This window comes from Acomys minous (genome assembly GCF_964271855.1).
Source record: "Acomys minous genome assembly, chromosome: 12".
NCBI classification, from domain to species: Eukaryota; Metazoa; Chordata; class Mammalia; order Rodentia; family Muridae; genus Acomys; species Acomys minous.
In genome coordinates, this window is record NC_140493.1 from 88,138,673 (window position 1) to 88,163,347 (window position 24,675).

The 24,675-nt window shown below is 54.3% G+C and overlaps 3 protein-coding genes across 15 annotated transcripts; 2 read left to right on the forward strand and 1 right to left on the reverse strand.

Annotated features, from left to right (window-relative positions):
- Positions 1–635: 635 nt before the first annotated feature.
- Positions 636–9,071, forward strand: PHOSPHO1 (phosphoethanolamine/phosphocholine phosphatase 1). 5 transcript variants are annotated; one of them, XM_084749950.1, is made up of 4 exons: positions 735–874; positions 5,003–5,115; positions 6,142–6,263; positions 6,878–9,071. In XM_084749950.1, the coding sequence occupies exons 2-4, from the start codon at positions 5,071–5,073 to the stop codon at positions 7,749–7,751; spliced, it is 1,041 nt and encodes a 346-aa protein (XP_084606076.1). In that variant the 5' UTR covers positions 735–874; positions 5,003–5,070; the 3' UTR covers positions 7,752–9,071. The 5 variants fall into 5 exon arrangements, with proteins under 5 accessions (XP_084606077.1, XP_084606076.1, XP_084606080.1 ...); XM_084749954.1 differs by lacking the exon at positions 6,142–6,263 and having other exon boundaries at positions 6,993–9,071; XM_084749952.1 differs by lacking the exon at positions 6,142–6,263 and having other exon boundaries at positions 856–874.
- On the reverse strand, positions 8,925–19,325 carry ABI3 (ABI family member 3). 2 transcript variants are annotated; one of them, XM_084749942.1, is made up of 8 exons: positions 19,182–19,325; positions 13,379–13,546; positions 12,251–12,427; positions 10,852–10,937; positions 10,539–10,634; positions 10,174–10,331; positions 9,705–9,830; positions 8,925–9,345 (listed from the first exon to the last, which is right to left on the reverse strand). In XM_084749942.1, exons 1-8 carry the CDS (start codon positions 19,296–19,298, stop codon positions 9,182–9,184), a joined length of 1,092 nt encoding a protein of 363 aa, XP_084606068.1. In that variant the 5' UTR covers positions 19,299–19,325; the 3' UTR covers positions 8,925–9,181. The 2 variants fall into 2 exon arrangements, with proteins under 2 accessions (XP_084606068.1, XP_084606069.1); XM_084749943.1 differs by having other exon boundaries at positions 10,174–10,334; positions 19,182–19,301.
- On the forward strand, positions 18,415–24,148 carry GNGT2 (G protein subunit gamma transducin 2). Of its 8 annotated transcripts, XM_084749971.1 has the most exons (5): positions 18,415–18,767; positions 19,011–19,097; positions 21,075–21,157; positions 22,856–22,964; positions 23,882–24,148. In XM_084749971.1, the coding sequence occupies exons 4-5, from the start codon at positions 22,881–22,883 to the stop codon at positions 24,005–24,007; spliced, it is 210 nt and encodes a 69-aa protein (XP_084606097.1). In that variant the 5' UTR covers positions 18,415–18,767; positions 19,011–19,097; positions 21,075–21,157; positions 22,856–22,880; the 3' UTR covers positions 24,008–24,148. The 8 variants fall into 8 exon arrangements, with proteins under 8 accessions (XP_084606097.1, XP_084606096.1, XP_084606102.1 ...); XM_084749970.1 differs by having other exon boundaries at positions 18,415–19,097; XM_084749976.1 differs by lacking the exons at positions 18,415–18,767; positions 19,011–19,097 and adding an exon at positions 19,353–19,438.
- The last annotated feature ends 527 nt before the right edge of the window (positions 24,149–24,675 follow it).

Consider the following 24,675-nt stretch of genomic DNA (forward strand, 5'->3'; position numbering starts at 1 on the left):
TTAGGAGCAGAGGCAGTGAAGAAGTCATAGAACAGGCTCAGGAAATCTTAGGTTTCACCTCTCTTGATCGTAATCTAATGTCCTGAAGGCTGGGAAGGACGGCGATAGCGGAGGATGGGGTCAAGGAACGGACTCTTGGGACTTGAGAAAAAAGCGGTTTTTTTTTTTTTTAAACTTGCTTCGCCAACTCTGTGTTTACGCGGTGTCGCGTGGGAGAGTCCCTCCGCCTCTCAAACTCAAGTACCGGGTAAGCTGGGGACAGGGTTCCAAGGGTTCGACGGGACGCCTTGGCTCATCTTGGAAGGACAGAGGGTACCGAGCTTGGCGCACGTGGAGAGAGGGTCTGTCACCCGGCAGTCCCGCGGAGCTCCCCGATACCGTGGACCGGCTGCATGCAAACTCCCCGCGCCGAGGCCAGCAGGAGGCGGGCAGTGTGACAGTGACTCACGCGCGTGCCCACGCGCACGCAGAGGGTGCCCCGCACCCCACGCTGCTCGGACGGGACGCGCAACGCTCCACCCGTCCCGCCCGCCTAGCCCCACCGCCGCCCGCGCGGCCTCGGGGGCAGCCGGGAGGCGTGGCCCGCGGGCAGCCCGCCCCTTTGATGTGCGCCGGCGCCGCGGTGATTGGCTGGGCGCTTGTGACGTGAGGGGACTGCGGTGGGCCCGAGTGCTGCGGCTGCCGCAGCGCCCGCCGCGGCTCGGGCTCAGGCTCCCTGGCATTTAAAGGGGACGCGGTGGCGGCCCCGGGGATGGGGGGCAGGTGGAAGAGACGGAGCCGAAGCACATCATCCACGGTCCCTCGGGCAGAAGGGACGCGTGAGTCGGAGCTCAGAAATCCGGGGGTGGATAAGACCGCGTCCCCTCCAATTCCCGTAAGCACCCCTTGCTCCATCCTGCCCCTAAATCCCTTAACTAGCCCCCTCCCCACTATTTCCACTCCAAACTCTGCTGGGACAGAAGTGCGACCGCCGCTGCCTTGCATGAGTTCTGGGCTCCGGGAGGACCGCAACCTCAATGTTGGGGTGGGGGCCGTGTGGAGTTTGAGGGTGTTTCATGCTTTTGGTGGTGGGGTAATCTTTGGGGCAGAGAACTGAGCCCCCTTTCCCAGATTTAGGGTGCCCAGTGTCCCTTCATCTCCGGGCACTGTCATAGGTCCCCGCCACCCCCAAATCTTCCCTTCTACCCGAGCTGCGCACCCCCCGCCCGCATTAGAGAGAAGCGCCCGCCAGCTGGGGGTGTGCCAGAGTGCCTGCTTTCCAGTCACCTCTAAAAATATCTCTCCTGCTACCCCACCGGCAGCTGCCATCTCCCTGCCCCTACTCAGTGAGGATCACCTCTGCTTGTCCACCCAAGCAGGGAACCCCAAAGGCGACGCCTAGTCCCAGATTCCTCACCGGCACCAGGGCACAGATCACTACTCCGTAGCTAGGACAGGGAGCATTACACAGCTTCCAGAACAACCGAAGAGGTTCAGCTAGTTTCTCCAGGAGACAGTAGAGACCCCTGAGTTCTAATCCTGTTTCTGACACTGTGTAACGCCAGTGATGTAAGTTGGACTTCTCTGGGCCTCTTTCTTTCCTTCTTTCTTTTTCTTTTTTTCCCCCCCTAGTACGGGTTAGTGAACAAGAAGGTGGGAGTGTTAAGGGCAGGAATCCCAGTTTTATTGTCGGATCTAATTTCTACTGACGGACAGAGAGGGCTTACTGTGACATTTCTCAAGTTCAAGTTCTCGTCCTCATTCTCAACCTGCATGTTTCTTCTGAAAAACTCCTCAAACTTTCCTATGGGCTCTGCCCTCTCCAACATTAGGAGTATTTCAAGCATAGATCCTGCACCCCCACCCCCCATCTCTCTCTCCCCCCCCCCTCACCCCACCTTCCCACAGATTTAACCTAAGAGTATTTGTGTCCTGGGAGGGAACGGGCTGGGGAACCAGGGCCACAGAGGTTGGTTTTGGTTGAGACTAGAAAAGAGCTTTCAGGCTGAGAAAACCTGCCTTTCACTGCTCTAGCATGCTGGGGAAACTCAGAGATCCTGTCCCCCTTCTCCACAAGGGACTCTGGTGGCCACACAGAACTTTTTTTTTGTTACTGTTGTTTTGTTTTTCAAGGCAAGGGGTTCTCTGTGTAGCTCGGGCTAGCCTGGAACTCACTTTGTACTGGCCTCGAACTCAGATCCCACTGCCTTTGCCTCCCGAGTGGATTAAAGGCACGTGCCACCACTGCCTGGCGTCACTGGGGGGTTTTTAATCACATACAAACCTGTCAGAAGTAAGTGACTCTTGGGATATTTGTGTGTGTGTGTGTGTGTGTGTGGTGGTTTTATGTTTGTTTGGTTGGTTGGGGTTTTTCAAGACAAGGTTTCTTTGTAGGTAGCCTTGCCAGTTCTGGACTCACTTTGTAGACCAGGCTGGCCTTGAACTCATAGAGATCCGGCTGTCTCTGCCTCCCGAGTGCTGGGATTAAAGGCGTGCACCACCACGCCCGGCTTTGTGGTGGTGGTGGTGGTGGTGGTTTTGAAACAGGAACTTTTCATGTAGCTCAGGCTAGCTTAGATTCTTCTACGCCCCTGCCTCTCCTGCATCCCCAGGCCAGGCATCTGCCACTGGCCTTTTCAAATTGTTATGAAGTCAAATAATAACTAGGGAGTAAGGCAGGGGTGGGGGAGTCACAGTGAGGCTGCCTTAGTTTCTGAGAAGAAACCCAGGATGCTGGCTCTCTGCTGGGGATGATGAAGAAATGGGAGTGGTAGCACTGGACTTTTAATCCCAGCAGTTGGGGGCAGAGGCAGGTGATCTGAGTTTGAGGCCAGCCTGGTCTACAAAGAGAGCTGCAGGCCAGCCAGGGTTAGGTAGTGAGACCCTGTCTCAAAACAAAATATGGAAATTTTCATAAACACACTTATCTAGTATTAGGTAAAAAAACAGAATCGTGTCTGCTACCGCGAGACATGAGAAGTTTACAGCATAAGAATTTTCGAGACAGGGTTTCTCTGTTTAACAGCTCTGGCTGTCCTGGGACTGGCTCTATAGTACAGGCTGGCCTTGAACTCACGGAGATCCACCTGCCTCTGCCTCCCAAGTGCTGGGATTAAAGGCGTGCACTGCCGCCAGCCACTACCACCTGGCTAAGATTGGTATAATTCTTTTTTTTTGTTTGTTTGTTTTTTCGAGACAGGGTTTTTCTGTGTAGCCTTGGCCATCCTGGACTCACTTTGTAGACTAGGCTGGCCTCGAACTCACAGCGATCCGCCTGCCTCTGCCTCCCGAGTGCTGGGATTAAAGGCGTGTGCCACCACGCCCAGCTGGTATAATTATTTCAAAGGAAGACAGGCAAATAGTTGGCCTTTCCACACCCGCGAGGGACAAAAGTTGATCTTAGCAGAGAGCGGATTTATTACATGCCTGGAATCCCCAGGAGGCTGTCCCAAGTTGGGTGAACCTGTCTCAAAATTTAAAACAAAACCACATTGGATTAAGGGCGTGCTGTATAACACCTATAAAGCCCCGGGCTCAGTGCTGACTATGGAAGGGAGGGAGGAGTGGGATGAGAGAAGAGAAAATTGGTCTCTGTGGCTGCTGGTGACCCATTTGTGTCTTTGTGTGTGCCCCTTGTTCTGTTCCCTGCCTGACACTTAGTCCTTCTTTTTAATGATTGTGGCACCCCCTGACCTTTCACCCCTAACTCTTGTCTTGGGACAAAGGTTCTATCAGCCGGGATTCTGACAGTGGCTGCTCCCCCAATATCCCTTGGGTGCCATTCCCTTGTTCCCCCACCCCCAACCCTGTCTCCTTGTCATCTGCTATCTCAACAATTCTTACCTTCCGAGCTATAAATTCTTTGGGGGTGAGGGGACACTAAACGCTACTTCCTGCCTCTACCGAAAAGCTTTACTTTGAGGAAGCGAGGGAGGCCAAGGATGCAGCTCTATAAAGAGGGTCTGTGTTCCCTCCCAGGCCCCCCCCCCCCTAGTCTATTTGGAGGCAGTTGCCTCTCTGCTGCCCTGGGATGGTCTTGGGAGCGAGTGTCACCTTGACAAAGTCAGCATTTGCTGTGCCGCCCTGTCACCACGAGAGGGCAGCAATGAGTTAGATCTTTGCAATATCTCTGGTATCTTTCCAATTCCAAGGGGCTGGCCTCTGGTCTCCCAACCTGGGCATGGAGGGGTAGAGGAGCAGGGGGGCACCAGAGGCTGTAGATGGTATCCTGTGTAGGTGCCCTGATGAAGGCCCTGGCCAAAACATCAGACCGGGTCACCTAAACTCCAGTGGAGATTTCAGCCTGTCCTGTTAGTGCTGGTGGCAAGTCTCATATCTCCTGCAGGGGCCCAGGGCTTTCAGCCTCTAGACAGTAGTGCACTGCACATGAGCCAAGTGCCACCCTGTTTAAACACTATAGCCTCTAGGAAGTGAGCTATCCCTCTGTTCTCTGCCTTCATAGGTCTGATGAACCGTGAATGAGGTTGGGAATAAAGGTGGTCTGTAAACTAGGGTGTGCCCTACTCACCTGTGGGAAACGGCCATACTGGAGAAGCAGCCCTGGACCAGACGCTGAGATCTGGTTTCGAAAAGTCTCAGCTACTTTGAGCGAGTGGCCTTTGGGCATGTCCCTTCCTTAGCCTGTCTTATCTCCAGTAATGCCCTCTGCAACTTCTCTGGTAAGCCGGGGACCTGGCCAACGATGCTACTAGCAAGGAGCATGGCCTAAGTGCGTATTTAAGAACTGCTGAGAAGCTGGGTATGGCTCATGGGCTTGATGGAAGAGACAGTCAGGTGGGCATTGGGGTGGTGAATAGGAAGTCAGTGCATGGGCAATTTGTTTTTGAGGCAGGGTCTCTCTACATATCCCTGGCTGTCCTAGAACTCACTCTGTAGACCAGGCTGGCCTCAAACTCAGACCCACCCGCCCCTGCCTCCTTCCCGAGTGCTGAGAGGTGTGCGCCACCACACCCCAAATAAATAAGTATCGACTTTTGTGGGTCTTTCCCGCCCCCCCCCCCAGGAGCTCTGGATGACAGCTGAAGACCGACAAAGTTTCTAAGAGGTGGTGCTCGGCATACTGTGCTGACAATGAGTGGCTGTTTTCCAGCCATTGGTCTACGATGCCTATCTAGGGTAAGTGGGAGCCTTTCAGGATGAAGCCTCAAGCCCCAACTTTCCACCCTGGGATAGGAGGAGCCTTCTCCAGCCCCTTTCAGATTTGCCCTTACCACTGGTGCTCTGTGAATCCCTGGAATTTTCTCTGTTGTGGATCCTGGTGCCTCACATAACAGGCAGCCCCTGCCCCCCTCAAGCCAGAGGTTCCCACCGACGGGTGCTAAAACCCCAGGGTTCCTCCTGGAGGTGACAAGCTGGAAGAGACAGGTTTTCTGAGGGCGACAGGTAGCCAGGTTCCAATACCAACTCTGAAATGAGCTTGAGCTGTTGTTTTACAAAGTGCCAGGCTGTCCGTCCGTCCGTCAGCACCCCGGAAGTAATAAGAGTGGGTGAGGGCTTGGGATGTAGCTCAGTTGGTAGAGTGCTGTTAGCCTCAGCACAGAGAAGGCCTTGAAGACAGGAGGGCCAGGAGTTCATAATCATCCTCAGCCACACAGCAAGTCTGAGGCTAGCCTGAGCTACATGAGACCCATTCTTTACAAAGAAAGAAAGGCAGACGTGGATGGAGGTGTGTGATCTGAGACCAGGTTCCATACTGGATATTTAGCGCATTGAGATAGGAAGTGTTGAAAAGAGACAAGCAGTGTGACAGGTTTATGGGGGGGGGGGGTCTGCCACTCTGCCCCTCTCACACAGCTGCTGGCAAACAAAGATGGCAGGAACATGTAGATGGAACCCTGCTGTGTCCGTGTGTGCTTGCTTTTCTTTGTGCCCCAACACTCCCATTGTACCCCCATCTCCCACACTCTCCCCACCACCACCACCCCATCCCCCATGCCTTGCCATCTTCCGAAAAGATGACTGACCCAAAGCACTCCCACCAAGTTCCAGCAGCCTACTCCGCCCTCCTTGGTCTAACCTCATCCTAGACACGCCCAGCCCCGCCCCGCCCTGCCCCACCCCCCTCACGCCACCTACCTGCCCCTTTCTCTCTCTGCTTTTTTAGCCACTGCTGCTCTCTCCTCTCCCCTACCTGTCTCCCAGGTATGCCGTGGCCTGGCGTGGGGGGGTCCCACCTCCTTAAGCTCCATTGCTTCTCCTGCTGCGTGCTTGCTTCGGACTCTGGCAGAAGCCCCACCCGCTGGCACGTGCTTCTCAGGGACTTGGCAAGTGATTAGTGGTGGGCAGCGGCGGCGCAGGGCCCAGCAGCTCCCAAAGAGCCTTCCCTGGGTCTTGTGTGGGCTGCATATCTACCTGGTAATTTCAAGGGCAAAAAAATATATATATCTAGTTCTCTGGCCAGGCCAGAGGAGGCTCAGGGATCAGGCTTTCCAAGCCTGGCACTTACAGCTAACATCCAGGCCCAGGCAAAGACCTGATGCTCACTGTCTTGGTGATGCCAATGGTCTAGCCTGGAGCCTGGCTCTCCCATTAATCCTTGATCCCACAAAGATCAGAGGGAAAAAGAGGCCGCCTCCCTTGGACACACGACTGATTTTTCTGTCTACTTTGATGTGGTAGAGCGGAGGGTGTGGGGTTCGCCCACTATTGTCTGCATCTCCAGAAGTCTCCGACCCAGTTGAGCCTCAAGGCCACTTCTGTAAACACCCCGGGGGTCTCTCATGAGAGCAGCCGAAATGAAAGCCAAGACTAGTATGGCCCCTCCCCCACCCCCTTGCCTCGACCCCAGCATGATTAGCTGAAGAAACAGACAAGGGACGGCGGGATGGGCCACACACTGGTTCCAACTCCAGCTTAACCAGCCTTGGGTCCTCCTCAGGTCTTGGATGTGCCAGCGACCCTGGCCGTGGCCCGCTAACCAGCCTCTCCCTGGCCGGCTCCCGCCGCGCCGCCTCTCGCTTGTCCCCTCCTGCTCCTCTTCCCCCTGCTCCCAGGACGGCAGGATGGCTGCGCCAGGAGCGCCTCGCTTCCTCCTGACCTTCGACTTCGATGAGACTATCGTGGACGAAAACAGCGACGACTCGATCGTGCGCGCTGCGCCAGGCCAGCAGCTGCCCGAGAGCCTGCGTGCCACCTATCGCGAGGGCTACTACAATGAGTATATGCAACGCGTCTTCAAGTACCTCGGTGAGCAGGACGTACGGCCTCGGGACCTGCGCGCTGTCTATGAGACCATCCCCCTGTCGCCGGGCATGGGCGATTTGTTGCAGTTCATAGCCAAGCAGGGCTCCTGCTTCGAGGTTATTCTCATTTCGGATGCCAACACCTTTGGTGTGGAGAGTGCCCTGCGCGCCGCAGGCCACTACAGTTTATTCCGCCGCATCCTCAGCAACCCGTCCGGGCCGGACGCACGGGGACTGCTGACGCTGCGGCCCTTCCACACGCACAACTGCTCGCGCTGCCCCGCCAACATGTGTAAGCACAAGGTGCTCAGCGAATACCTGCGTGAGCGGGCCCGTGACGGCGTGCACTTCGAGCGCCTCTTCTACGTGGGTGATGGGGCAAATGACTTCTGCCCCATGGGGTTGCTGGCGGGTGGGGACGTGGCCTTCCCGCGCCATGGCTACCCCATGCACCGTCTCATCCAGGAGGCACAGAAGGCCGAGCCCAGCTCCTTCCGCGCCCACGTGGTGCCCTGGCAAACAGCCACCGAAGTGCGCCAACATCTGCAACAGGTGCTGAAGACGTGTTGAAGACCATGGCCTGCAGGAGGCGCGCCGGCGGCGGGGGGGGGGGGTGTGAATCGGCGGAGGAGGGACAGGACTAGGAATTGGTTTAGGACCACCTGGTTTTAACTCCCCCCCTCTTCGCTTTCGCTTTGCTACCCTCCCCCGGGCATTTCTGGAATTCCGTCCGCTTGTGGGCTGGGAGCGGAGATTCAGGGCCGTCCCTATCTATGCAGTTAACACAGCTTGGCTGCCTCCTGTCAAGGAAGGCAGGCAGTGTCCCTGGAGCTGAGAGGAAGGGGCTCCTGGCAGTTAGGAGAAAGAGTAACCCGCACTACTTTAACTGCTGCTCCGGCTGCGTAACCTTCCCTACCTAGTCTTCCGAACGGACTCAGGATTCCCCCCCCAAACTGCATGCCAGCACCGAATTCCTCCGCGCAGAGCTATGATGCTCTCTCAGAAGACAGCTCGAGGGGGTATCCCTGATCTTGCTTCAGCCGCCACAACCCTACACTACCGCTGCGCTGGCTACGCCTCGTTTCCTCCCGCCTTCCCCACCTGGCCACGCCAGACACCCCCCTCAAAGGAAGAAAAAGCCAGAAGGAACAACCACCTCCTGCTGGTGGAACGAGGTAGAAACAACCAAAGACCTCGGAGAGTGTGACAGACCCTCTCACTCCAGCCTCATCTACCAAAGCAAGAGGCCAGGGACTTCACCAAAGTCGTCCTCCGCATCCCCCTCCGCCCTTACGGAACAGAAAGCCATGTTTTTAGGCAGAGCCAGGGAAGCCCAGGCCCCTCCCCCCCTCCCCTGGTGTTTCAGATCTATAAAGGAGGTGTAGGGGGGACAAAGTGACTCATTCTCTTGCGCCACAGTGGGAGGGGTGTGAGAGAGGTGCTCTTTGCTGTCGGGGAGCCCACATTAAAGTAGGGGGGAAGCCTGACCAGCCCAGACTGGACGCAGCAAACAAAAGGCGAAAGATGCAGGGGACGGCTGCCTGTGATGTCAGAGGTCCAGTGGCACCAGGAAAGAGATGGCGAGGTCCTTCTGTGACAGTCTGCTCTGTCCATGACCTCATTCGCTCTCCATCCGCCCTTTCTGGCCCGCTGGCGTTGTGGGGGCAACTACCAGGACAACAGAGTTTGATTCAAAGCTGTCAGTGTGCTCTGCATGAGCTAGGGGTCCTCTGGGCAAGGTGCTTGAACTTGTCTGCTAGTTTTGGGTTTATTATTATTATTTTTTCCTCCCCATCTTCAGCAATCCTCCCGAGTACCAGCCCTCTCTAAGCATCCCCCCTTTCCTCTGCTGTGTGGAGTAGGGACTGAATACAGTTCACAAAAACCCAAGAGGTAGACAGGCAGTCCAGCTTTTGACTGTGGAAGCTGGCTTCTTGGGGGGCTCAAGAGGCCCGCTGAGGCAATGCTGGCTTGGTGCTGGGGAGTACAGGTCTGGGCTGTCAGCAGCTGGGCTCTACATAGTTCCCTGGGAAGAACCCAGTGCCCTCTGAGCTGACACCTTCACACCAGCCATCTGAGTAGCGGCGAGTGACACAGATGATGGTGCCTTCAGGGAAGGAGAGCTCATTGTCCTTCTGCCCGGTGTATGGGTATAGTGTCACCACTGCAGGGCAAGAAGAGAGTCTGGTGAGGTGTGCCCTCGGTCATGCCCCCTTCCCCCCAAGGATAGAGTAGCTCTAATGCTGAGCTCTAGGGGAAACGGGAAAGGGCTTTGGAATTTTTGCATTTCTCCCCAGCTTAGGGAATATTCAGTAATATCAGTCCAGCTGCTCTTTTCCTAGGCTTCAGAAACGAAAAGGAAAGAGAAACCCAGTAGAGTCGTACTTTGGGGAGGGGGGGGGGAGAGAGAGAGAGCGCGCTAGCTCTCGAATGCCTCTGAGATGGAGAGTGGAAGTTGGACAACAGAGCCCAGAAACCTGCCAATAGATTCTGGGACCACACTCAGTCCCAAGAATAAGGTACCTTTCTCCAAGTAGGCATCAGGAACCCAGCTGGGCTCATCTGGTCCAAAACCTGGTGGGGGAGGAGGCAGCAGCCCCAGGTCATCCTCCTCTAGGGCTGGAGGAGGGGGCAGGGGCAACTCTGCTTCTGGAAAGGAAAACAAAAAAGGTACATGGGGATGTGTATGGCATGGGCCACCCCTTGCGGCATCAACCACGATGCCTCCAGCCCACTGCTGGAGCTTGGACGGACTCTGCATACAGAGAGGGTTGGCAGACCCTGCTGGGCAACCTTTAGGCAGGTGGCTTAAGACCATAAAGTTCCTGCCAAAGTTACCTTTAAGTGAGCAGCTTCGTACACGGGGCTAGTATAAAAGAGTCTTGGTTTACTGCTTCCATGGGTAGAGTTCCTGGGGAGCACAGCGATAGAGCCCAGAAGGACAGATGAGAACTTCAAAGTGGGTATTAAGAGGGTGGGGGGCACTTCTTACCCGGAGGAGGCTGGGACACCTTCAGCGGAGGAGGAGGCAAGAAGACCTCAGCAGAGAGTGGTGGAGGAGGCGGGGTTGCAGGTACTACAGGTGGAGGAGGCGGGGTCGCAGGTGCTACCTGTCCCTTGGGCTGGGGGACCCCACTGGCACCTTCGGCACTGCTAAAGACCAGAGCACATGCAGGTGAGGGGCGCCTTCTAACTCAGCGTCCTCCCAGCCCCGCCCCTTCAATCCAAACTCTGGTCTCAACTTATTTTCCACACCCTGTAGTTCTTAGTTTTCTCAACCCCATAAGTCTGGCAGGAGGCCTCCTCTCAAAACCCACCTACTGCCTACCCACCCACCCACTAGACTCAAGCGCTCACCCTGCGGAGGCCAAGGAAGAGACCGAGGAAGCAGCGGAGAGCTTGCCGTCCGGCACGGCCGGAAGCTGCACCGGCTCAGGGATCCGGGGTGGTCTCCTGAGGGGTGAAGTAAGACAGGTGAGGAGGGAGGGGCCTCTGCTGAGCAGGGCTCAAGGTTTGAGGGAGGGCGACTCTCCGAAGGAGGAGCTGGGCGCCAGGCGCGGAGCATCAAGGAGCCAGGCGCTGCGGGTAAGGGGTGGGGGGTAGGTGCGGGAAGCAGTTAAGAACCTCGAGGGGCTGAGCGGGGCTGGTTGCAATGGCCTTGAGGCCTCACCCCAGCGTGGCGGAGGCAGGTGTAGCAGGCGCCTTGATGCTCTTGCGAGATAGAGTCCCGGTCCTCGACAGCTGCGTGCTCAAGTCCTGAAGGGAGGGGCGGGGTTGGGATAGGGTTGACATCTGGAGCAAGCATCTCACCCTCATCCCTGAGAGGAACTGGGGGAGGGGAGGACCAGAACTGGGAGGGCTAGGCAGATTCAGCAAGTTCCTACTTCCACTTCCCAGCCCTCCTCCTGTCCTACCCCCGACCCCGGGTGTCATTTCCTGAGCCACAGGGTCTTAAGTCTGCAGCAGCCCCACCCCCACCCCCAGCCACCCCACAGAAAGGAACCCGCAGGGCCACTTCCTCTGCACAGCCACAGTGACTGAGATGGCCTTTGCTCCCCCACACTATTGCAAATCCCCGGGGGGCCTGGCAGCTTGGTGGTCCTTAACTCTGATTAGACCTCCACTCTAGCATGAGCTGAGGAGATAAGTCATACGGAAATGTCCCGTAAACCTATGGAAGTGACACCCCCCCCAAATTCAATCAAAGGGATGACAGAACCCAAGACATTCAGGAGAGGACAGGGTGCAACTCCCAGTGTAAGAGACACCTGGGTAACTTTGGGACTTCCCCCAGGATGAGCACCTAGGGCTCGTGTTCTCTGTCACCCTCACTCACTAGAGACAAGGCAAAGGGGAACTGAGGCATAAAGGACAAGTTGGAGGGTGGGCACATCACTCAGAGGGTGGACCTTATAGAAGGCCTGTGCTTTGTACACAGCTGCCATCAAAAGAAAAACAATAGAAAGTTGGGTGGGAAAAACAATTTACAGGGATCTGGGAACCAAAGGAAAGAGTTATTTTCCCTTCTGGGGGCAGGCATAATATCCAAGGGTTAAGACCCAGGAAAGCTGCTAATCTAATCTGATATGAAGCAGCACTGGCAAAAATGAGAGATGCTTACCCCCCCCCACCCCCACCCCCACCCCACCATGTCTGCTTTCGTTTGCTGCCTCCTGCCCCTACCACCAGCATTCTGGGGTGACTTCTTAGAGCCGTGACCTCAAACCCCCAGACAGAGGAAGTTGCAGTTCTCATGTGGCTGACAAGTGGTTCTCAAGCATGCACTGACGCCCTCCCTCCCCGCCTCTCTTCCCTTTCACACCCACACCCAGTAGCCATGGGTGGGGGGGGGGGGCAGGGACAGCTCACGGGTGTCTGAGTAAAAAGTAGAGGGCAGGTAAGGAAGGACCTTGGGGGAGAGAGGTATGGAAGCGGGTTGTGAGCTTGGACAGAAGAAAGACAGGAGAGCAGATGCAGATGCGGGGGGTGGGGGGTGGGGGGGGAGGGACGGGGGGGGGGCAGAGAGGGGGTAGGCACGGTAGGCAGTGGAAGAGCAGGACCTCTCTTACCTTGACTCCATGGCCAATGTCATCCAAGCAGGCGAAGTTGAGGGGTTTTCTGTAGTAGGGAGTGAGGGGAGGCGAGCTCTCAGGAGGGATGACCTTCTGGCTAGGGGGCAGCCGCATGACAGTGGCCAAAGTGCCGATCTCCCTCCTGGCCACCTTTTCCATATGCATGTTCACCATCTGCACGACAGACAGGGTCGGGAGGCCACCGTGGGAAACAACAGCCTGCACAACACCACCATCAGGAGACAGAGGCTGGTAGCTAGAGCTCTGGGGGTTCGAGGCCGACCGGGTCTATATAACGAGTTCTGGACCACGGAAGGCAAGGAAATCAAGAGAAAGGGCGAGTTTGGTCCCCATTGGGAGAAGAGTGGCTGGAAAGGATGAAGCCACTTTGGAGCGACTTCCTGGTAGGAGAGAATGGAGACTATTATTAGCTGTGCAGGAACCAGAAAACCAACGTCCCTGGGGATGCTGGGAAGGGATCGAAGGACAGGGCACAGCGCTGGAGCTGAAGGGCATTAAGTGGAGGTGGCAGAGAATTATAAATCAGCTCTCCCCTGTAGGGGACAAATATGTGAGTTAGCTTCCTCTTGGGATGCTCCCTCAGGCCTTGAGGGGTGGGGCCTTGGGTTTTCAGGAGGAAGAGGAAGACAAACCCCATATACCCTGACCCCTTGGGGGACATATGGTCAAACCAAAAGTGTAACTCCCTAGTTCCTGTGCCTTGTGGGGTCAAGGATCCAGGAAAGAAGGCGGAGGGTACATATGAGCCAAGGGCAGGGACTCCTCTGGGGCTGAAGATAGGCTTGCCCAGCCTGAGTGGAGGACATTTATTAATCATTGCCTAGACGGCACTGCAAAGAGGCTGGCCTTTTAGTCTCTCCTGCTCTCTGCAGGTTCAGAGGCAGAAAGAAAGAAAAGAAAGAAAGAAAAAGAGAAAGGTCTGCTTTCAGGATCTGCGTGCCTAATGGGGTGGCAAGGACACCCCACTAAGACAACCATGATAGGAGTTTCCAAAGTTCTGAAAAGTCATTCTATAGTCAAGTTGGCCATGTGGACATGGAGAAAATTAAGGGATTTTTTGTTATTGTTGTTGCTAAGACTATTAATGTCCTTCTACACCCTTACCTGGCCCAGCGTGCTGATCTTGGCTTCCACCTGTCTCAGAGCAGCACCCTGTAGGTCCAGCATTCGGAGAGTATGTCCAGCCAGGTTACCCACTTGGTAGGCCACACTGGCCAGGGCCTGGGTAGTAAAAGCCATGGTCTCCTCTAGAGCCTTCCGCTTGTCTGTGGCCTGAAATACACACAGCCTTGGCCTGAGGCCAGCACATTCCACAGCTTCCTTGGCAGAGTCGGGTGGAACCACAAGAGAATCTAAGGAAGGCGGGAGCTGAACTTGGAGAAAGCTGCAATCCTCGGATGCTTGAGGTAGCTTCCGGGAGGATGTGTTGTAGTAAGAGGGGACATGCAAGGACAGCGCAAGTCAGAGGCCAGCCGGAGAAAAAAACTGGCCGGGGAGGGTGAGGGAGGAGTGCGCTCCTCCAGTAGTTGAGGGGAGGACTGAAATGAAAGGACCCTGTTGCCTTCCTCAGCCAAAAGTCTCTTTGCAGCCTGACTGGTGAAGGGTAGAAAGGGGAGAGGCGGCGGGGAGGGGGGGCGGGAGGGGGGGAGTCGATGCTGCTTACAGGAGACATTCCTATATTCAAAACCTAACCAGCCAATTATCAGGCTCTTACCTGCAAACCAAAGTCCCCTCCTCAGAGTGAGGCCAGAAGTCTACCAGCCCCCCCAGTTGTCTCTCTACTTCCTCAGCCCCAACTCTCAGGGGGAGGGAACTCAGAGAAGGACTCCGATCTCTCCTTCCCTCTGACAGTTTTCTGACAAGCTCCTTTCCTATTCTGAAACACACTTCCATGTAGTGTAGGCCTCAGACTCTTGATGTAACCAAGGCTGGCCTTGAACTTCTGATCCTCCTGCCTTCATCTCCTGCATGCTAGGATTACAATTGGCTTCATCCTCCTCCTCCTCCTCATTATTATTATTACTGGTTTTTCAAGGCAAGGTTTCTCTGCCCTGGCTGTCCTGGAACTCACTCTGTAGGACCAGGCTGTCCTCAGACTCAGAGATCTGCCTGCCTCTGCCTCCCGAATGCTGGGATCAAAGGCCAGAACCATCACTGCCATACAAAGTGGCTTTAGAAATACCAGGCCCCAAGCCAGGCGTGGTGGCTCACGCCTATAAATCCCAAGCACTCGGGAGGCAGAGGCAGGTGGATCGCTGTGAGTTTGAGGCCAGCCTGGTCTACAAAGCAGGTCCAGGACAGCCAAGGCTACACAGAGAGACCCTGTCTTGAAAAACCAAAAAAAAAAAAAAAAAAAAAAAGAAAAAGAAATATCACACCCCCACTTTCCACACCTCCTGCTTCCCTCTGGACCTTCCAGCTTCTGGCATTCTGCTCCCTAACAGGACAGAGTGCCCCTACCTCATAGCCTGGGTGCTTGTACTTAGAGTTCTTTTCACCCGGTGATTCCAGCTTCTCTCCACTTTTCTCATGACCCTAAGCATTTACCCAGCTCATCTTTTTGACATATCATACTTGCCCTTTTTTTTTTCTTTCCACGCACCCCCCCTTGCCCCCCACCGTCCAAATATAAGTACCATGAAACCAGAGAGCTAGCCCATCCTGTTCTGTAGCCTATGCTGTCAAAGTCTCCAGCATGAAGATAGGAAATACGTATGCGTTTGTTGGCTGATTGACAGGTCTAAGGGGAACCCAACACTAGCTGGGCAGCTTCCTACTGCGTGCCAGACACTGAGCAGTGCCACGCCGCCAGTCAGTGGAAAGGGGGGTGACCAGAGAGTGGCCAAAGACAAAACAAGACTCTTTTGGTCCCAGACCAGACTTTGGGGGCTGGGTAAAGCTTTTTGGGTCTCCTGCTTCCCCACCAATGAGGCTGCACCACTGAAACCTGTCCCTTTCTTGTGGGGGTGGGCAGAGGTGAGTCTAAGGAAATTAGAAGAGGTAGGGTATTGACAGGCAAGGCAAGGCTGCACACCCTATAGCCTCCTGGCTTGAAACTTTGTGTGCTCCATCAGACCTGTGTCACCAGAACGATCAGGCCCCTTGGTGAGGTCTGGAGTACTCTCATATAGCCTGAACTAAAACCTTCTGGAAAACTCATGCCATGGTCCTTCCCTTCCTTACTTTTCCGTTCTGACAGCAGGAAACCGATGTTCCTTTGCGTGCCCATTTACATGTCATCTGCATATGCAATAAAAATTTACATTTCGTTAACATATGCCAACTCAAAGCCTTAAATAAGCAAACACACTCCAAAGGACAGCAGACCTTGTTCTAGAGCTTTGTTTAATATAAGAAAACAGCCTCCTTGCTGGGTGTGGTGGCGTACACCTTTAATCCCAGCACTCAAGAGGCAGGCGGATTGCTGTGAGTTCAAAGCCAGCCTGGTCTACCAAGGGAGTCCAGGACAGCCAAGACAACACAGAGAAACCCTGTCTTGGAAAAACAAAACAAAACAAAACAAAACAAACAAACAAACCTCAGCCTCCTCCGCTCCTGGACAGTCCCCTCTCCAGCCCAGCACATGGACTTTGCAACCCAAACAACAAAAGTGTCTGCTTGGGCCCCAGCTCTGGATGCCTCTAACCCAGATGTTTTCTAGCTTTAATCCTTACCCCAAAGCCAGGTGTGGAGGAGCAAGGGTCTGGGATCCTTCAATCTAAACAGACTGTCATGCAAATGACCCCGTTTTCACACTTGGTCAACCCTGACTGAGAACACAACACTTGACCTGCCTGCCTCTGCCTGCTACCTCCGGGGCTTCTGACCCTTGGTTAATGGGTGAAGAATGGGGGTAGAAACTTTATTAAAGACCCAAAAGTGTCCTCTATAGACAGGATGGGATGGTCATTGATTGTATGGTCTAGGAGCCAGTGGCCTACACAAAGGAATCCAGGGATTCCAACCTGGCTCGCTGCTTCTGATGCCCTGAGGCTGTCACGTCAAAAGAATGAGGGTTCATCACCAGTGTGTGCCCTTTACCCTTCCGGAATGGCAGCAGTAACAACCGCAGCAGCTACGTTTATCCTGCCCTTCTGAAAGGATGGTGGGCCCTGGGCAAATGCTTTAACACAGGGTTCCAATTAATGTTTATAACCACCTTGGAGAAGTTAGTCTAAGAGGAGGAACTGTTCCAGAGGACTAGATTACAGGCCTGTGTTACCACTTGGGGCCTGAGGCAGACAGGTCATAAATTCAAGGCTAGCCGGGGCTGCAGAGTCACAATGACTGGAAGAGAAGGAAGAGAGGGAAAGGAAGGAAGCTCATCAGGAAACTCACCAGAGCGTCCTAAGGCGATAAGTGGCCGACCGGGGGGACTCAGCCTTGTGGCTTCAGTTCCTGTGTGCACACCAACTGTACACATGAGGTGGGCTGGGCACACCAGAAGGACTTTGGGGTGTAGAAAGGAAAGGGTTGCTTCCATTCCTGCCTGAGTGCTAGCAGGGCAAAGCTAGTTTATATGCCACATGCCAGGTCATCTAAGTATACAAGCTGGTCACACACACACACACACACACACACACACACACACACACACACCCCAGAATGACACTCAAGGCAGCACTGTGGCCTGAAGGCTTAGAGGATGGGATCTGGAGTCAGAATTCTGGCTGCTTTTTTGTTTGGGCTTCTGGTTTGCTGTTTGGGTTCATTAGTAGTGTCTTGCTATGCAGTCCTGACTGGCCTGGACTCACTATGTAGAATTCTTTTGTTTGTTTGTTTGTTTGTTTGTTTTTGGTTTTTTCGAGACAGGGTCTCTCTGTGTAGTCTTAGCTGTCCTGGACTAACTTTGTAAACCAGGCTGGCCTCGAACTCACAGCGATCCACCTGCCTCTGCCTCCCGAGGGCTGGGAATAAAGGCGTGCGCCACCACTGCCCAGCTATAAGGCATTTCTTGAACTTTCAGAGATCCCCCCTGGCACAGCCTCCCAAGTGCTGGGATCACAGGTATGGACCACCACAACCAGCTAGAAGTCTGACCTTCAGTTCTGTCTCAGTGGCTCTCCTGGAAGCCTCTGGAAATACAATTTAACCCTTTGCAGACCTCAGCTTCCTCATTGTGCTGTGTGAATGGTGCTCACCTCTCAGGACTCCAGTAGGCACAAAAAAAGAGGCCGTGGGAGGGCACAGGGAGAAGTTGGTCATCATTGCCTTGTTTAGGTCTGCCATTCTCCCATGGGCATTTGCTCCCCTGGTCTCCCTAGCCCTCTCACCATAGGAGGAGGCCCCTCGTGTTGTCTCAAAATCTGGCTAGGGCGGGCCGTGGTGGCGCACGCCTTTAATCCCAGTACTCGGGAGGCAGAGGCAGGCGGATCGTTGTGAGTTCGAGGCCAGCCTGGTCTACAAAGTGAGTCCAGGACAGCCAAGGCTACACAGAGAAACCCTGTCTTGAAAAAAAAAATCTGGCTAGGGGGTAAGAGGTCGCAGGCTTGGCCTGTCACTCTTGATAGAGCAGAGGAAACCAAGGACAAAGAGTGTAGCTAAACTGTCCCAAGCCATGTAGTGCATCAGACAGGTAGAAGGAGAGAGAGAGAGAGGAAGGGGCTCAGGTGAGAAGGGAGGGAACCTGGGGGACCTTGGACAAGTTACCTTCCCGCCCTCCATCTCGGGAGCTGCTGTTTTCACATTCGTAAGACAGGAATTATAAAGTCTTTGTCTCACAAGGTGGCCACGAAGATTGACAAAAGGAGCAGGTGGGTAGCCTCGCAGTCCTCTGCCCCTCTTGCCTCCCCAGGAATCAGTTAAAGAACAAGACTAAGTCCAGGGTGGAGGGGGCTTTAGCCCAGCAGAAGAATGCTTCCCAGACAGCCCGGCTCCCCTCCCAAAGCCTTAAGAAACCAAAACAAGGGGGCTGGAGAGATGGCTCAGTGGTTAAGAGCACTGCCTGCTCCTCCAAAGCACCCGGGGTTCAATTCCCAGCACCCACGTGGCAGCTCACAACTGTCTGTAACTCCAACATCTGACACCCTCACACCAACGCAGGTAAAGTAAAATTAAATAAAAAAATATTAAAACCGAAACAAAATTTCCTAACACAAACAACAGGTAGGTGAGGTGGTGGGAGGCTGAGACAGGAAAGCTAGAAGTCTAAGCTACAGTGAACTCAACGGCATCCTGGGCCATACAGTAAGACCCTATCTCAAAAGCCCCAAATACCGCTCTACCAAGCTGGGCGGTGATGGCGCACGCCTTTAATCCTAGCCCTTGGGAGGCAGAGGTAGGCAGATCTCTGAGAGTTGGAAGCCAGCCTGGTCTATAGACTGAGTTCCAGGACAGCCAGGGCTACTCAGAGAAACCCTGTCTCGTCTTGAAAACGAAAACAAACAAAACAAAAAACACCAACAAAACAAAACAACAACAACAACAACAAAAAACAGACAAAAAGAAGCTGCTCTACAGTGCCTCTCTGTCACTACTTCCCAGCAGCCAGGCTGTAAGTGCCCCTGCCTCTGCAGCACACATCGGGATCTGCTCTGACTCTGTTCTCCCTCAAATTTGAAGGAACAAACGCCTTTCCCCCATGATGCAGGAAGTTTCCTGACTCCCTTAGAGCCAGCCCAAAGATGGTACCAGCACCTGTGAGAGGAAAGGGTCTTTAAGCGCGCAGGGGCGGTGGGGAGGGAATAGAAGAACTGATTATACAGACGGTAAGATACTCATATCATCTACCTCTGAGTCTGTGGCAGAGAGAACAAGCGCTGTGGCGCTCGGAAACGTGGGACGATGCTGAAGTCTGAAGATCGCTCGGCCAAGGCAAGAACAGGTACCCGTCAGGTGGCCATGTAAAGGGGACTAAGCTGCACGTCCCCCTCGAGGAGTATCTTGGACGCGCAGGCTCTCTGCTTACCTGCAAGTAGTTATCTTCGCAGTAGTTGGCCACCCGCAGCAGGGCGCTGTGGTTGCCCCTCAGAGCCTCCCGGCCCGTGGGGATATCAAAATCCTGCAGCTGCTGTAGCTCAGCCATGGCTCAGGCCTCGGTGGGGTTCCCTGGGGAGCCTGCAGGGTTTTGAGCCTCACCCTGGCCCTGATTGGCCGCTCTGCCTTCCCTCCCTCTCACGGCTTTTGGTTTCCTCTGCGTGAGAGACCCAAACCTGCCCGCAAAGGGTAGGCATGCTCATTTGGGGACAAGAGGAAGTCAGACCCTGGGTCCTGGGCCTGTGTCTCTCTGTCCCTGCTCAGGAGAAGGGGGAAGCCAGGGGCCTGTTTTGGGCGCTCAGCCTTTCAAACTCTCCCGGGGCAAAAAGGAAGCCAAGGTCGGGGCATCTGTGATTGCTCCCTGGTCCTGGAGAGGAAGCTAGTCCATGGGGGGATGGGGTTGTAGAGACAGGAGGAAGGGGCTGGCCTGCTATGGGGGTGGATTTTCCACTCATGGAAGAAGGGAGGAAAGGGCGGCGGGTGGGGGCTTCCTTGGGAAGCTTGGGGATGAGTCACTATGGGATGGGGGGTGGGGGGTGGGTACGATATAGAGATAAGTCATACTAATGGGGGGGCGGGGGGGGGCGGGGCGGGGCTGGCAGTGCAGCTACAATGGAAACCAGCCCAAGCAGCAGCAAAGAAAAATCAGGGTTAGACACCAGGAAGACACCAGTAGAGACTCTGAAGACCTGTGAGGCAAGCCCTTGGAGGGTCAGGTAGGAAGTCCTGTGACCAGTATTTTTGTGCCTGCTGGAGGTACGGGAAGATGAAACTGACCAAATAAGTATTATAGGGACCCAGATGAGCAACAGGGAGGCCTCGGGTGTGAGGAAAGGCGATTCCAGAAGCGTATGTGGTGGGCTTGAAGCAGCACGGTGGACTGAGTACTGAACGGGCCTTCCGCCTTATGCTTTGTCCTGACTGTGAATTCATGGAGCTCCCTGATTGAGACTTAATCCTGACCCAGGGACGGCCTCCCAGAGCCCCTCCCCCTCCCCCTCCCCCTGGCAGACGAGGAACCTCACTGACCACATTGGTTCCTTAACGTTTCATCAAGAATGTCCCCTGCCATTGGACAAATGTCAGCCAGAGCAGGAGCTCGGCTCTGCTAAATGTCATCGTGGTGTCAGGTGGTCCTGGGAGAGGTGAAGGGAAAGAACAGGTTGTGGGCGGGTACTGGGAACCGAAAATAATGGAGTTCTAAACGCCAGGGAGGGCGGGGAGGCAATGCGGTGGCCACAGCCACTGGACACTAACTGTTGAGCATTGGAACTAAGGGTATGTTTTTATGGCGTGAATGAGGAGTGTGAGCCTGAGGAAGGTGAAAGTATGGAACGGCCACCCCATCTCTTCCACCCTCACCCCATTCTCTCACCACCCCCACCCCCCCCACCCACCCCCCCACCCCCCCACCCCCCCCCACCCCCCCCGCAATCCCCCATCCCCCACCTCTGCACCTTCCCATGGAAAGAACAGGGCTTCAGGGTGAGGAAAGCTAGGAGCTAGCTCGGGACATGCCATCTGGGGCAGGCTCTGTGATGGAGAAAGACAAGCAAGGGCTGCATGTGGGCTAGAGGGAATCTGTGAGGTGGGGGTGGGGGGGGTGTGAGGGAGAAAGGGTAGGGAAACAGGAGAGGGGTTGATGTGGTCCAGGGGCCCACCATGGAGGCAGCCTGCTTTTTATTTTGCGGGTGGAACATTAGTGTCTGCTACAGAGGAGTGAAGGGCGTGGGGGCTCAGCTTGGATCAGGACTTACAACCCTGAGCTCATGATCAGCTTAGGAGCCTGAGATTTGGCTTTGCTGACCATCTGCTTTATCTGAAGATTTTCAGCTCATGAGGCACTAGGAGGTTCAAGCACCATCGCGTCTGGCTCTTGGACTGGTACTTTGGAGAGAGTGCTAACAGGTAAGGAGGGGCTGGGACACTGGGCTGGGATCTAGTCTTAGTATTACCAAGTTTAAGCACTGAGTTGGCTCTCCTGTTACCCTGGAGATCTGATGGCAATAATGATAGTAATAATAATGTTTTATTTAGTTATTTGTTTTTGGTTTTTCAAGACAGGGTTTCTCTGTGTTACTGCCCTGGCTGTCCAAGATTCGCTTTGTAGACCAGGCTGGCCTTGAACTCACAGAGACCTGCCTCTGCCTCCCGAGTGCTGGGACTAAAGGCGTGCGCCACCGTGCCCAGCTTGGTAATACTATTATTGTCAGAAATAGTAATAAGAAGCAAGAAATGCGCCCTGGTTGTTATGTGCCAGGCAGTATGACGATGTTTCCTTCTTTATTTCACATGTATGAATGTTCTGCCTGCATGAATACACTGTTCCACATCCATGCCTGGTTCTCAGCGGGTAAGAGGAGGGTATTAGGTCCCCTGAACTGGGGTTATGGATGGATGGTTGTGAGCCACCAGGTGGGTGCTGGGAATTGAGTCCTCACCCTCTGCAAGTGCAGTATGTGCTCTAAAATGCTGAGCCATCTCTCCGGCAACCCCATGCAGCATTATTATTATTATTATTATTTTAGTTCTCGCAATAATAGTGGGATTAGGGATGTAGATCAGTTGATAGAATGCTTCCTTTCCCTAGCATCCCTGAAGCTCCGGGTCCCATCCCCAGTAGCACACAAAGTAGGCATTGTGGTGCATGCCTGTAAATCCACTGCTCAGGAGGTAGAGGCAGAAGGATCGGGAGTTCAGAGTCATCCTCAGCTACACAGGGAGTTTGAGGCCAGCCTGGGCTACGTGAGACACTGTCTCAAAAATAAAAGCAATGCTACTATTATTGTATTCATTTGCTGAGGGTGCAGCTAAGACCCAAGGAAGCTCTTCTAAGGCCACACAAGGACAAAGCAGCAGAGCCAGGGTGGGGGGGCAGTCATCACAGCTGGACTCTAACTGCCTCCAAAACCCTTAACACCGGGCATACTGTCCCCTGTCAGAACCTGGAGACAAAACATCCCCGAGTCATTACATGGAGGAATCACTCGTTTTTGTTTGTTTGTTTGTATGTTTTGAGACAGGGTTTCTCTGTGTAGCCTTGGCTGTCCTGGACTCACTTTGTAGACCAGGCTGGCCTTGAACTCACATCGATCTGCCTGCCTCTGTCTCCCGAGGGCAGGAACTAAAGGTGTGCACCACCACGCCCTGGCACAATCACTCTTTTTTGTTTGTTTGATTTTTGTTTTTGTTTTTTTGAGACAGGGTTTCTCTGTGTAGCCTTGGCTGTCCTAGACTCACTTTGTAGATCAGGCTGGCCTCGAACTCACAGAGATTCTCCTGGGTCTGCTTCTTTTGAGCGCTGGGATTACAGGCATGAGCCACCGTTGAGCCACCGTCCCCAGCTGGAGCAGTCACTTTTTGTCTCAACTTTTCCATACTTAAACTCCATTTTCCCTTCCTTTTCTGTTTCCTCCTTAGAGAGGTTCTTTGCCAAGGGCAAAGGTTGTGTCACCCCTATCTGACTGGTCACTTCTAGTCCTTTTAAACCTTTGTTCATGATATAGAGCAAGGGGCGGAGGGATAACAGGGAGGGGCTGTTGATCTGTGAGCAACCTTGCTTGGGATTGGCCCATGGAGGTGCTGATGGCTGTGGGATTCTGTCAGGGCCCAGGTCTCCCTCCAGGACGGGATGGCCCAGGATCTCAGTGAAAAGGAGCTGCTGAGGATGGAAGTGGAACAGCTGAAGAAGGAAGTGAAGAACCCACGTGATCCGGTGAGCCTCCGTCACTCCTCCTGGTTCTCTATGTCATTTTTGGTTTTTCCTTTTTTTTTTTTTTTTTTTTCAAGACAAGGTCTCTCTGTGTAGCCTTGGCTGTCCTGGACTCACTTTGTAGACCAGGTTGGCCTCGAACTCACAGCGATCCGCCTGCCTCTGCCTCCTGAGTGCTGGGATTAAAGGTGTGCGCCACTACGCCCGGCGTTTTTTCCTTTTTTGTGTGTGTGGTTTTTTTGTTTTTTGTTTTTGTTTTTTGAGACAGCGTCTCTTTGTGTAGCCTTGGCTGTCCTAGACTCATTCTGTAGACCAGGCTGGCCTCGAACTCACGGAGATCCACCTGCCTCTGCCTCCCAAGTGCTGGGATTAAAGGCGTGCGCCACCACCGCCCGGCTGGTTCTCTATCTCTCTTCAAAACTGAGAAGAGACACTAGGCACAGGCCCCATCACTGGGCTGGGGTCAGGTATAGGAGATAGCTGGTGTCCTCTTCGTGTTCCTGGGCACGGGGGAGAGACTGAGAGCTGTCGGGAGGGAGCCCAGTGTGTCCAGCCCTGGCTCCAGGCTGGCCTGGCCATGCAGCCCATCAAGTGTTTGAGTGTTGGGTTGAGGAACCGACCCTCCTGCCTTCCTCTTTCTTCTGTCTTCTTCCTCTTTCACCTCATCCCTACCCCGCTTGTCTTTTGTTTTGTTTTTCGAGACAGGGTTTCTCTGTGTAGCCTTGGCTGTCCTGGACTCGCTTTGTAGACCAGGCTGGCCTTGAACTCACAGCGATCCGCCTGCCTCTGTCTCCCGAGTGCTGGGATTAAAGGCGTGCGCCACCACCGCTCAGCTCCTGCTTGTCTTCTTAAGATTGCCAAGACATGGATTCTGAAAAACAAAGGAGAGTAGTGACCAGGATGTTTTTGTCATCCTACAGATTTCCAAGACAGGAAAGGAGATCAAGGATTACGTCGAGGCCCAAGCAGGGACCGACCCCCTTCTCAAAGGCATCCCAGAAGACAAAAACCCCTTCAAAGAGAAAGGCGCTTGTGTGATAAGCTGATGGCCCAGAGCACCCTTTGCCCCTTTTCTGTCCCTCCTCAGCCAGGCCCAAGTGTGCTGGGATACCCAGGGGTCAATGGTCACCCCCTCTTACACATAAAATGAGTAAAGATGCTGAAAAACCAACCAACTAACCAACCAACCACACACTGAGTCGCTTGTCAATCCTGCTTCCCACCCTGTCCTCCGCCTGCCCGCCTCTGCCTATGATAGGGCAAGGGGGGCGGGGTACAGTGAGGAAGTGTTGACCAATGAGGAGCTTTCATTGGGGGGGGGTGTGGCCAGGAAGAATCAGAGTTCTACGGCTGAGCAGGAGCAGGTAGGTACACCTGTGTGCGGCAGGTCAGGAAGAGCCTGCAGTGCCCTGAGCCCCTCCCTCCTCCTAGAACGCCATCCCATCCTGTATCTTTTCTTCTCCCTTCTACCTCAATGTCGTTTGGGCTAGAGGCTGGGAAGAGGGCTCTCCTGCCCCATGTCTTCTCCTCATACCCTCTTGCTAATTACTTCAATTACAGCATGGGGGTGGGAGCTCAGTTGGTAGAGCCCTTGCCTGGCATGCAGGAGACCCAGCGTCCCATCTCCAGCACCACATGAGCTGGGTATGGTAGCCCCTGTCTAAAGTACCAGCACTAGAGAGCTAGAGGCAGGAAGATCAGACATTCAGGGTCG

Coding starts and splice junctions, on each gene's coding strand:
- PHOSPHO1 (XM_084749950.1), top strand. CDS start 5,071: ATGAGTGGCTGTTTTCCAGCCATTGGTCTACGATGCCTATCTAGG. Junction 5,116..6,141: donor GTCTACGATGCCTATCTAGG/GTAAGTGGGAGC, acceptor CCTGTCTCCCAG/GTATGCCGTGGCCTGGCGTG. Junction 6,264..6,877: donor ACGTGCTTCTCAGGGACTTG/GCAAGTGATTAG, acceptor GGTCCTCCTCAG/GTCTTGGATGTGCCAGCGAC.
- ABI3 (XM_084749943.1), bottom strand. CDS start 19,298: ATGGCTGAGCTACAGCAGCTGCAGGATTTTGATATCCCCACGGGCCGG. Junction 12,428..13,378: donor AGATCAGCACGCTGGGCCAG/GTAAGGGTGTAG, acceptor TCTGTCGTGCAG/ATGGTGAACATGCATATGGA. Junction 10,635..10,851: donor CCTGCCTCCGCCACGCTGGG/GTGAGGCCTCAA, acceptor TTCACCCCTCAG/GAGACCACCCCGGATCCCTG.
- GNGT2 (XM_084749970.1), top strand. CDS start 22,881: ATGGCCCAGGATCTCAGTGAAAAGGAGCTGCTGAGGATGGAAGTGGAA. Junction 22,965..23,881: donor TGAAGAACCCACGTGATCCG/GTGAGCCTCCGT, acceptor GTCATCCTACAG/ATTTCCAAGACAGGAAAGGA.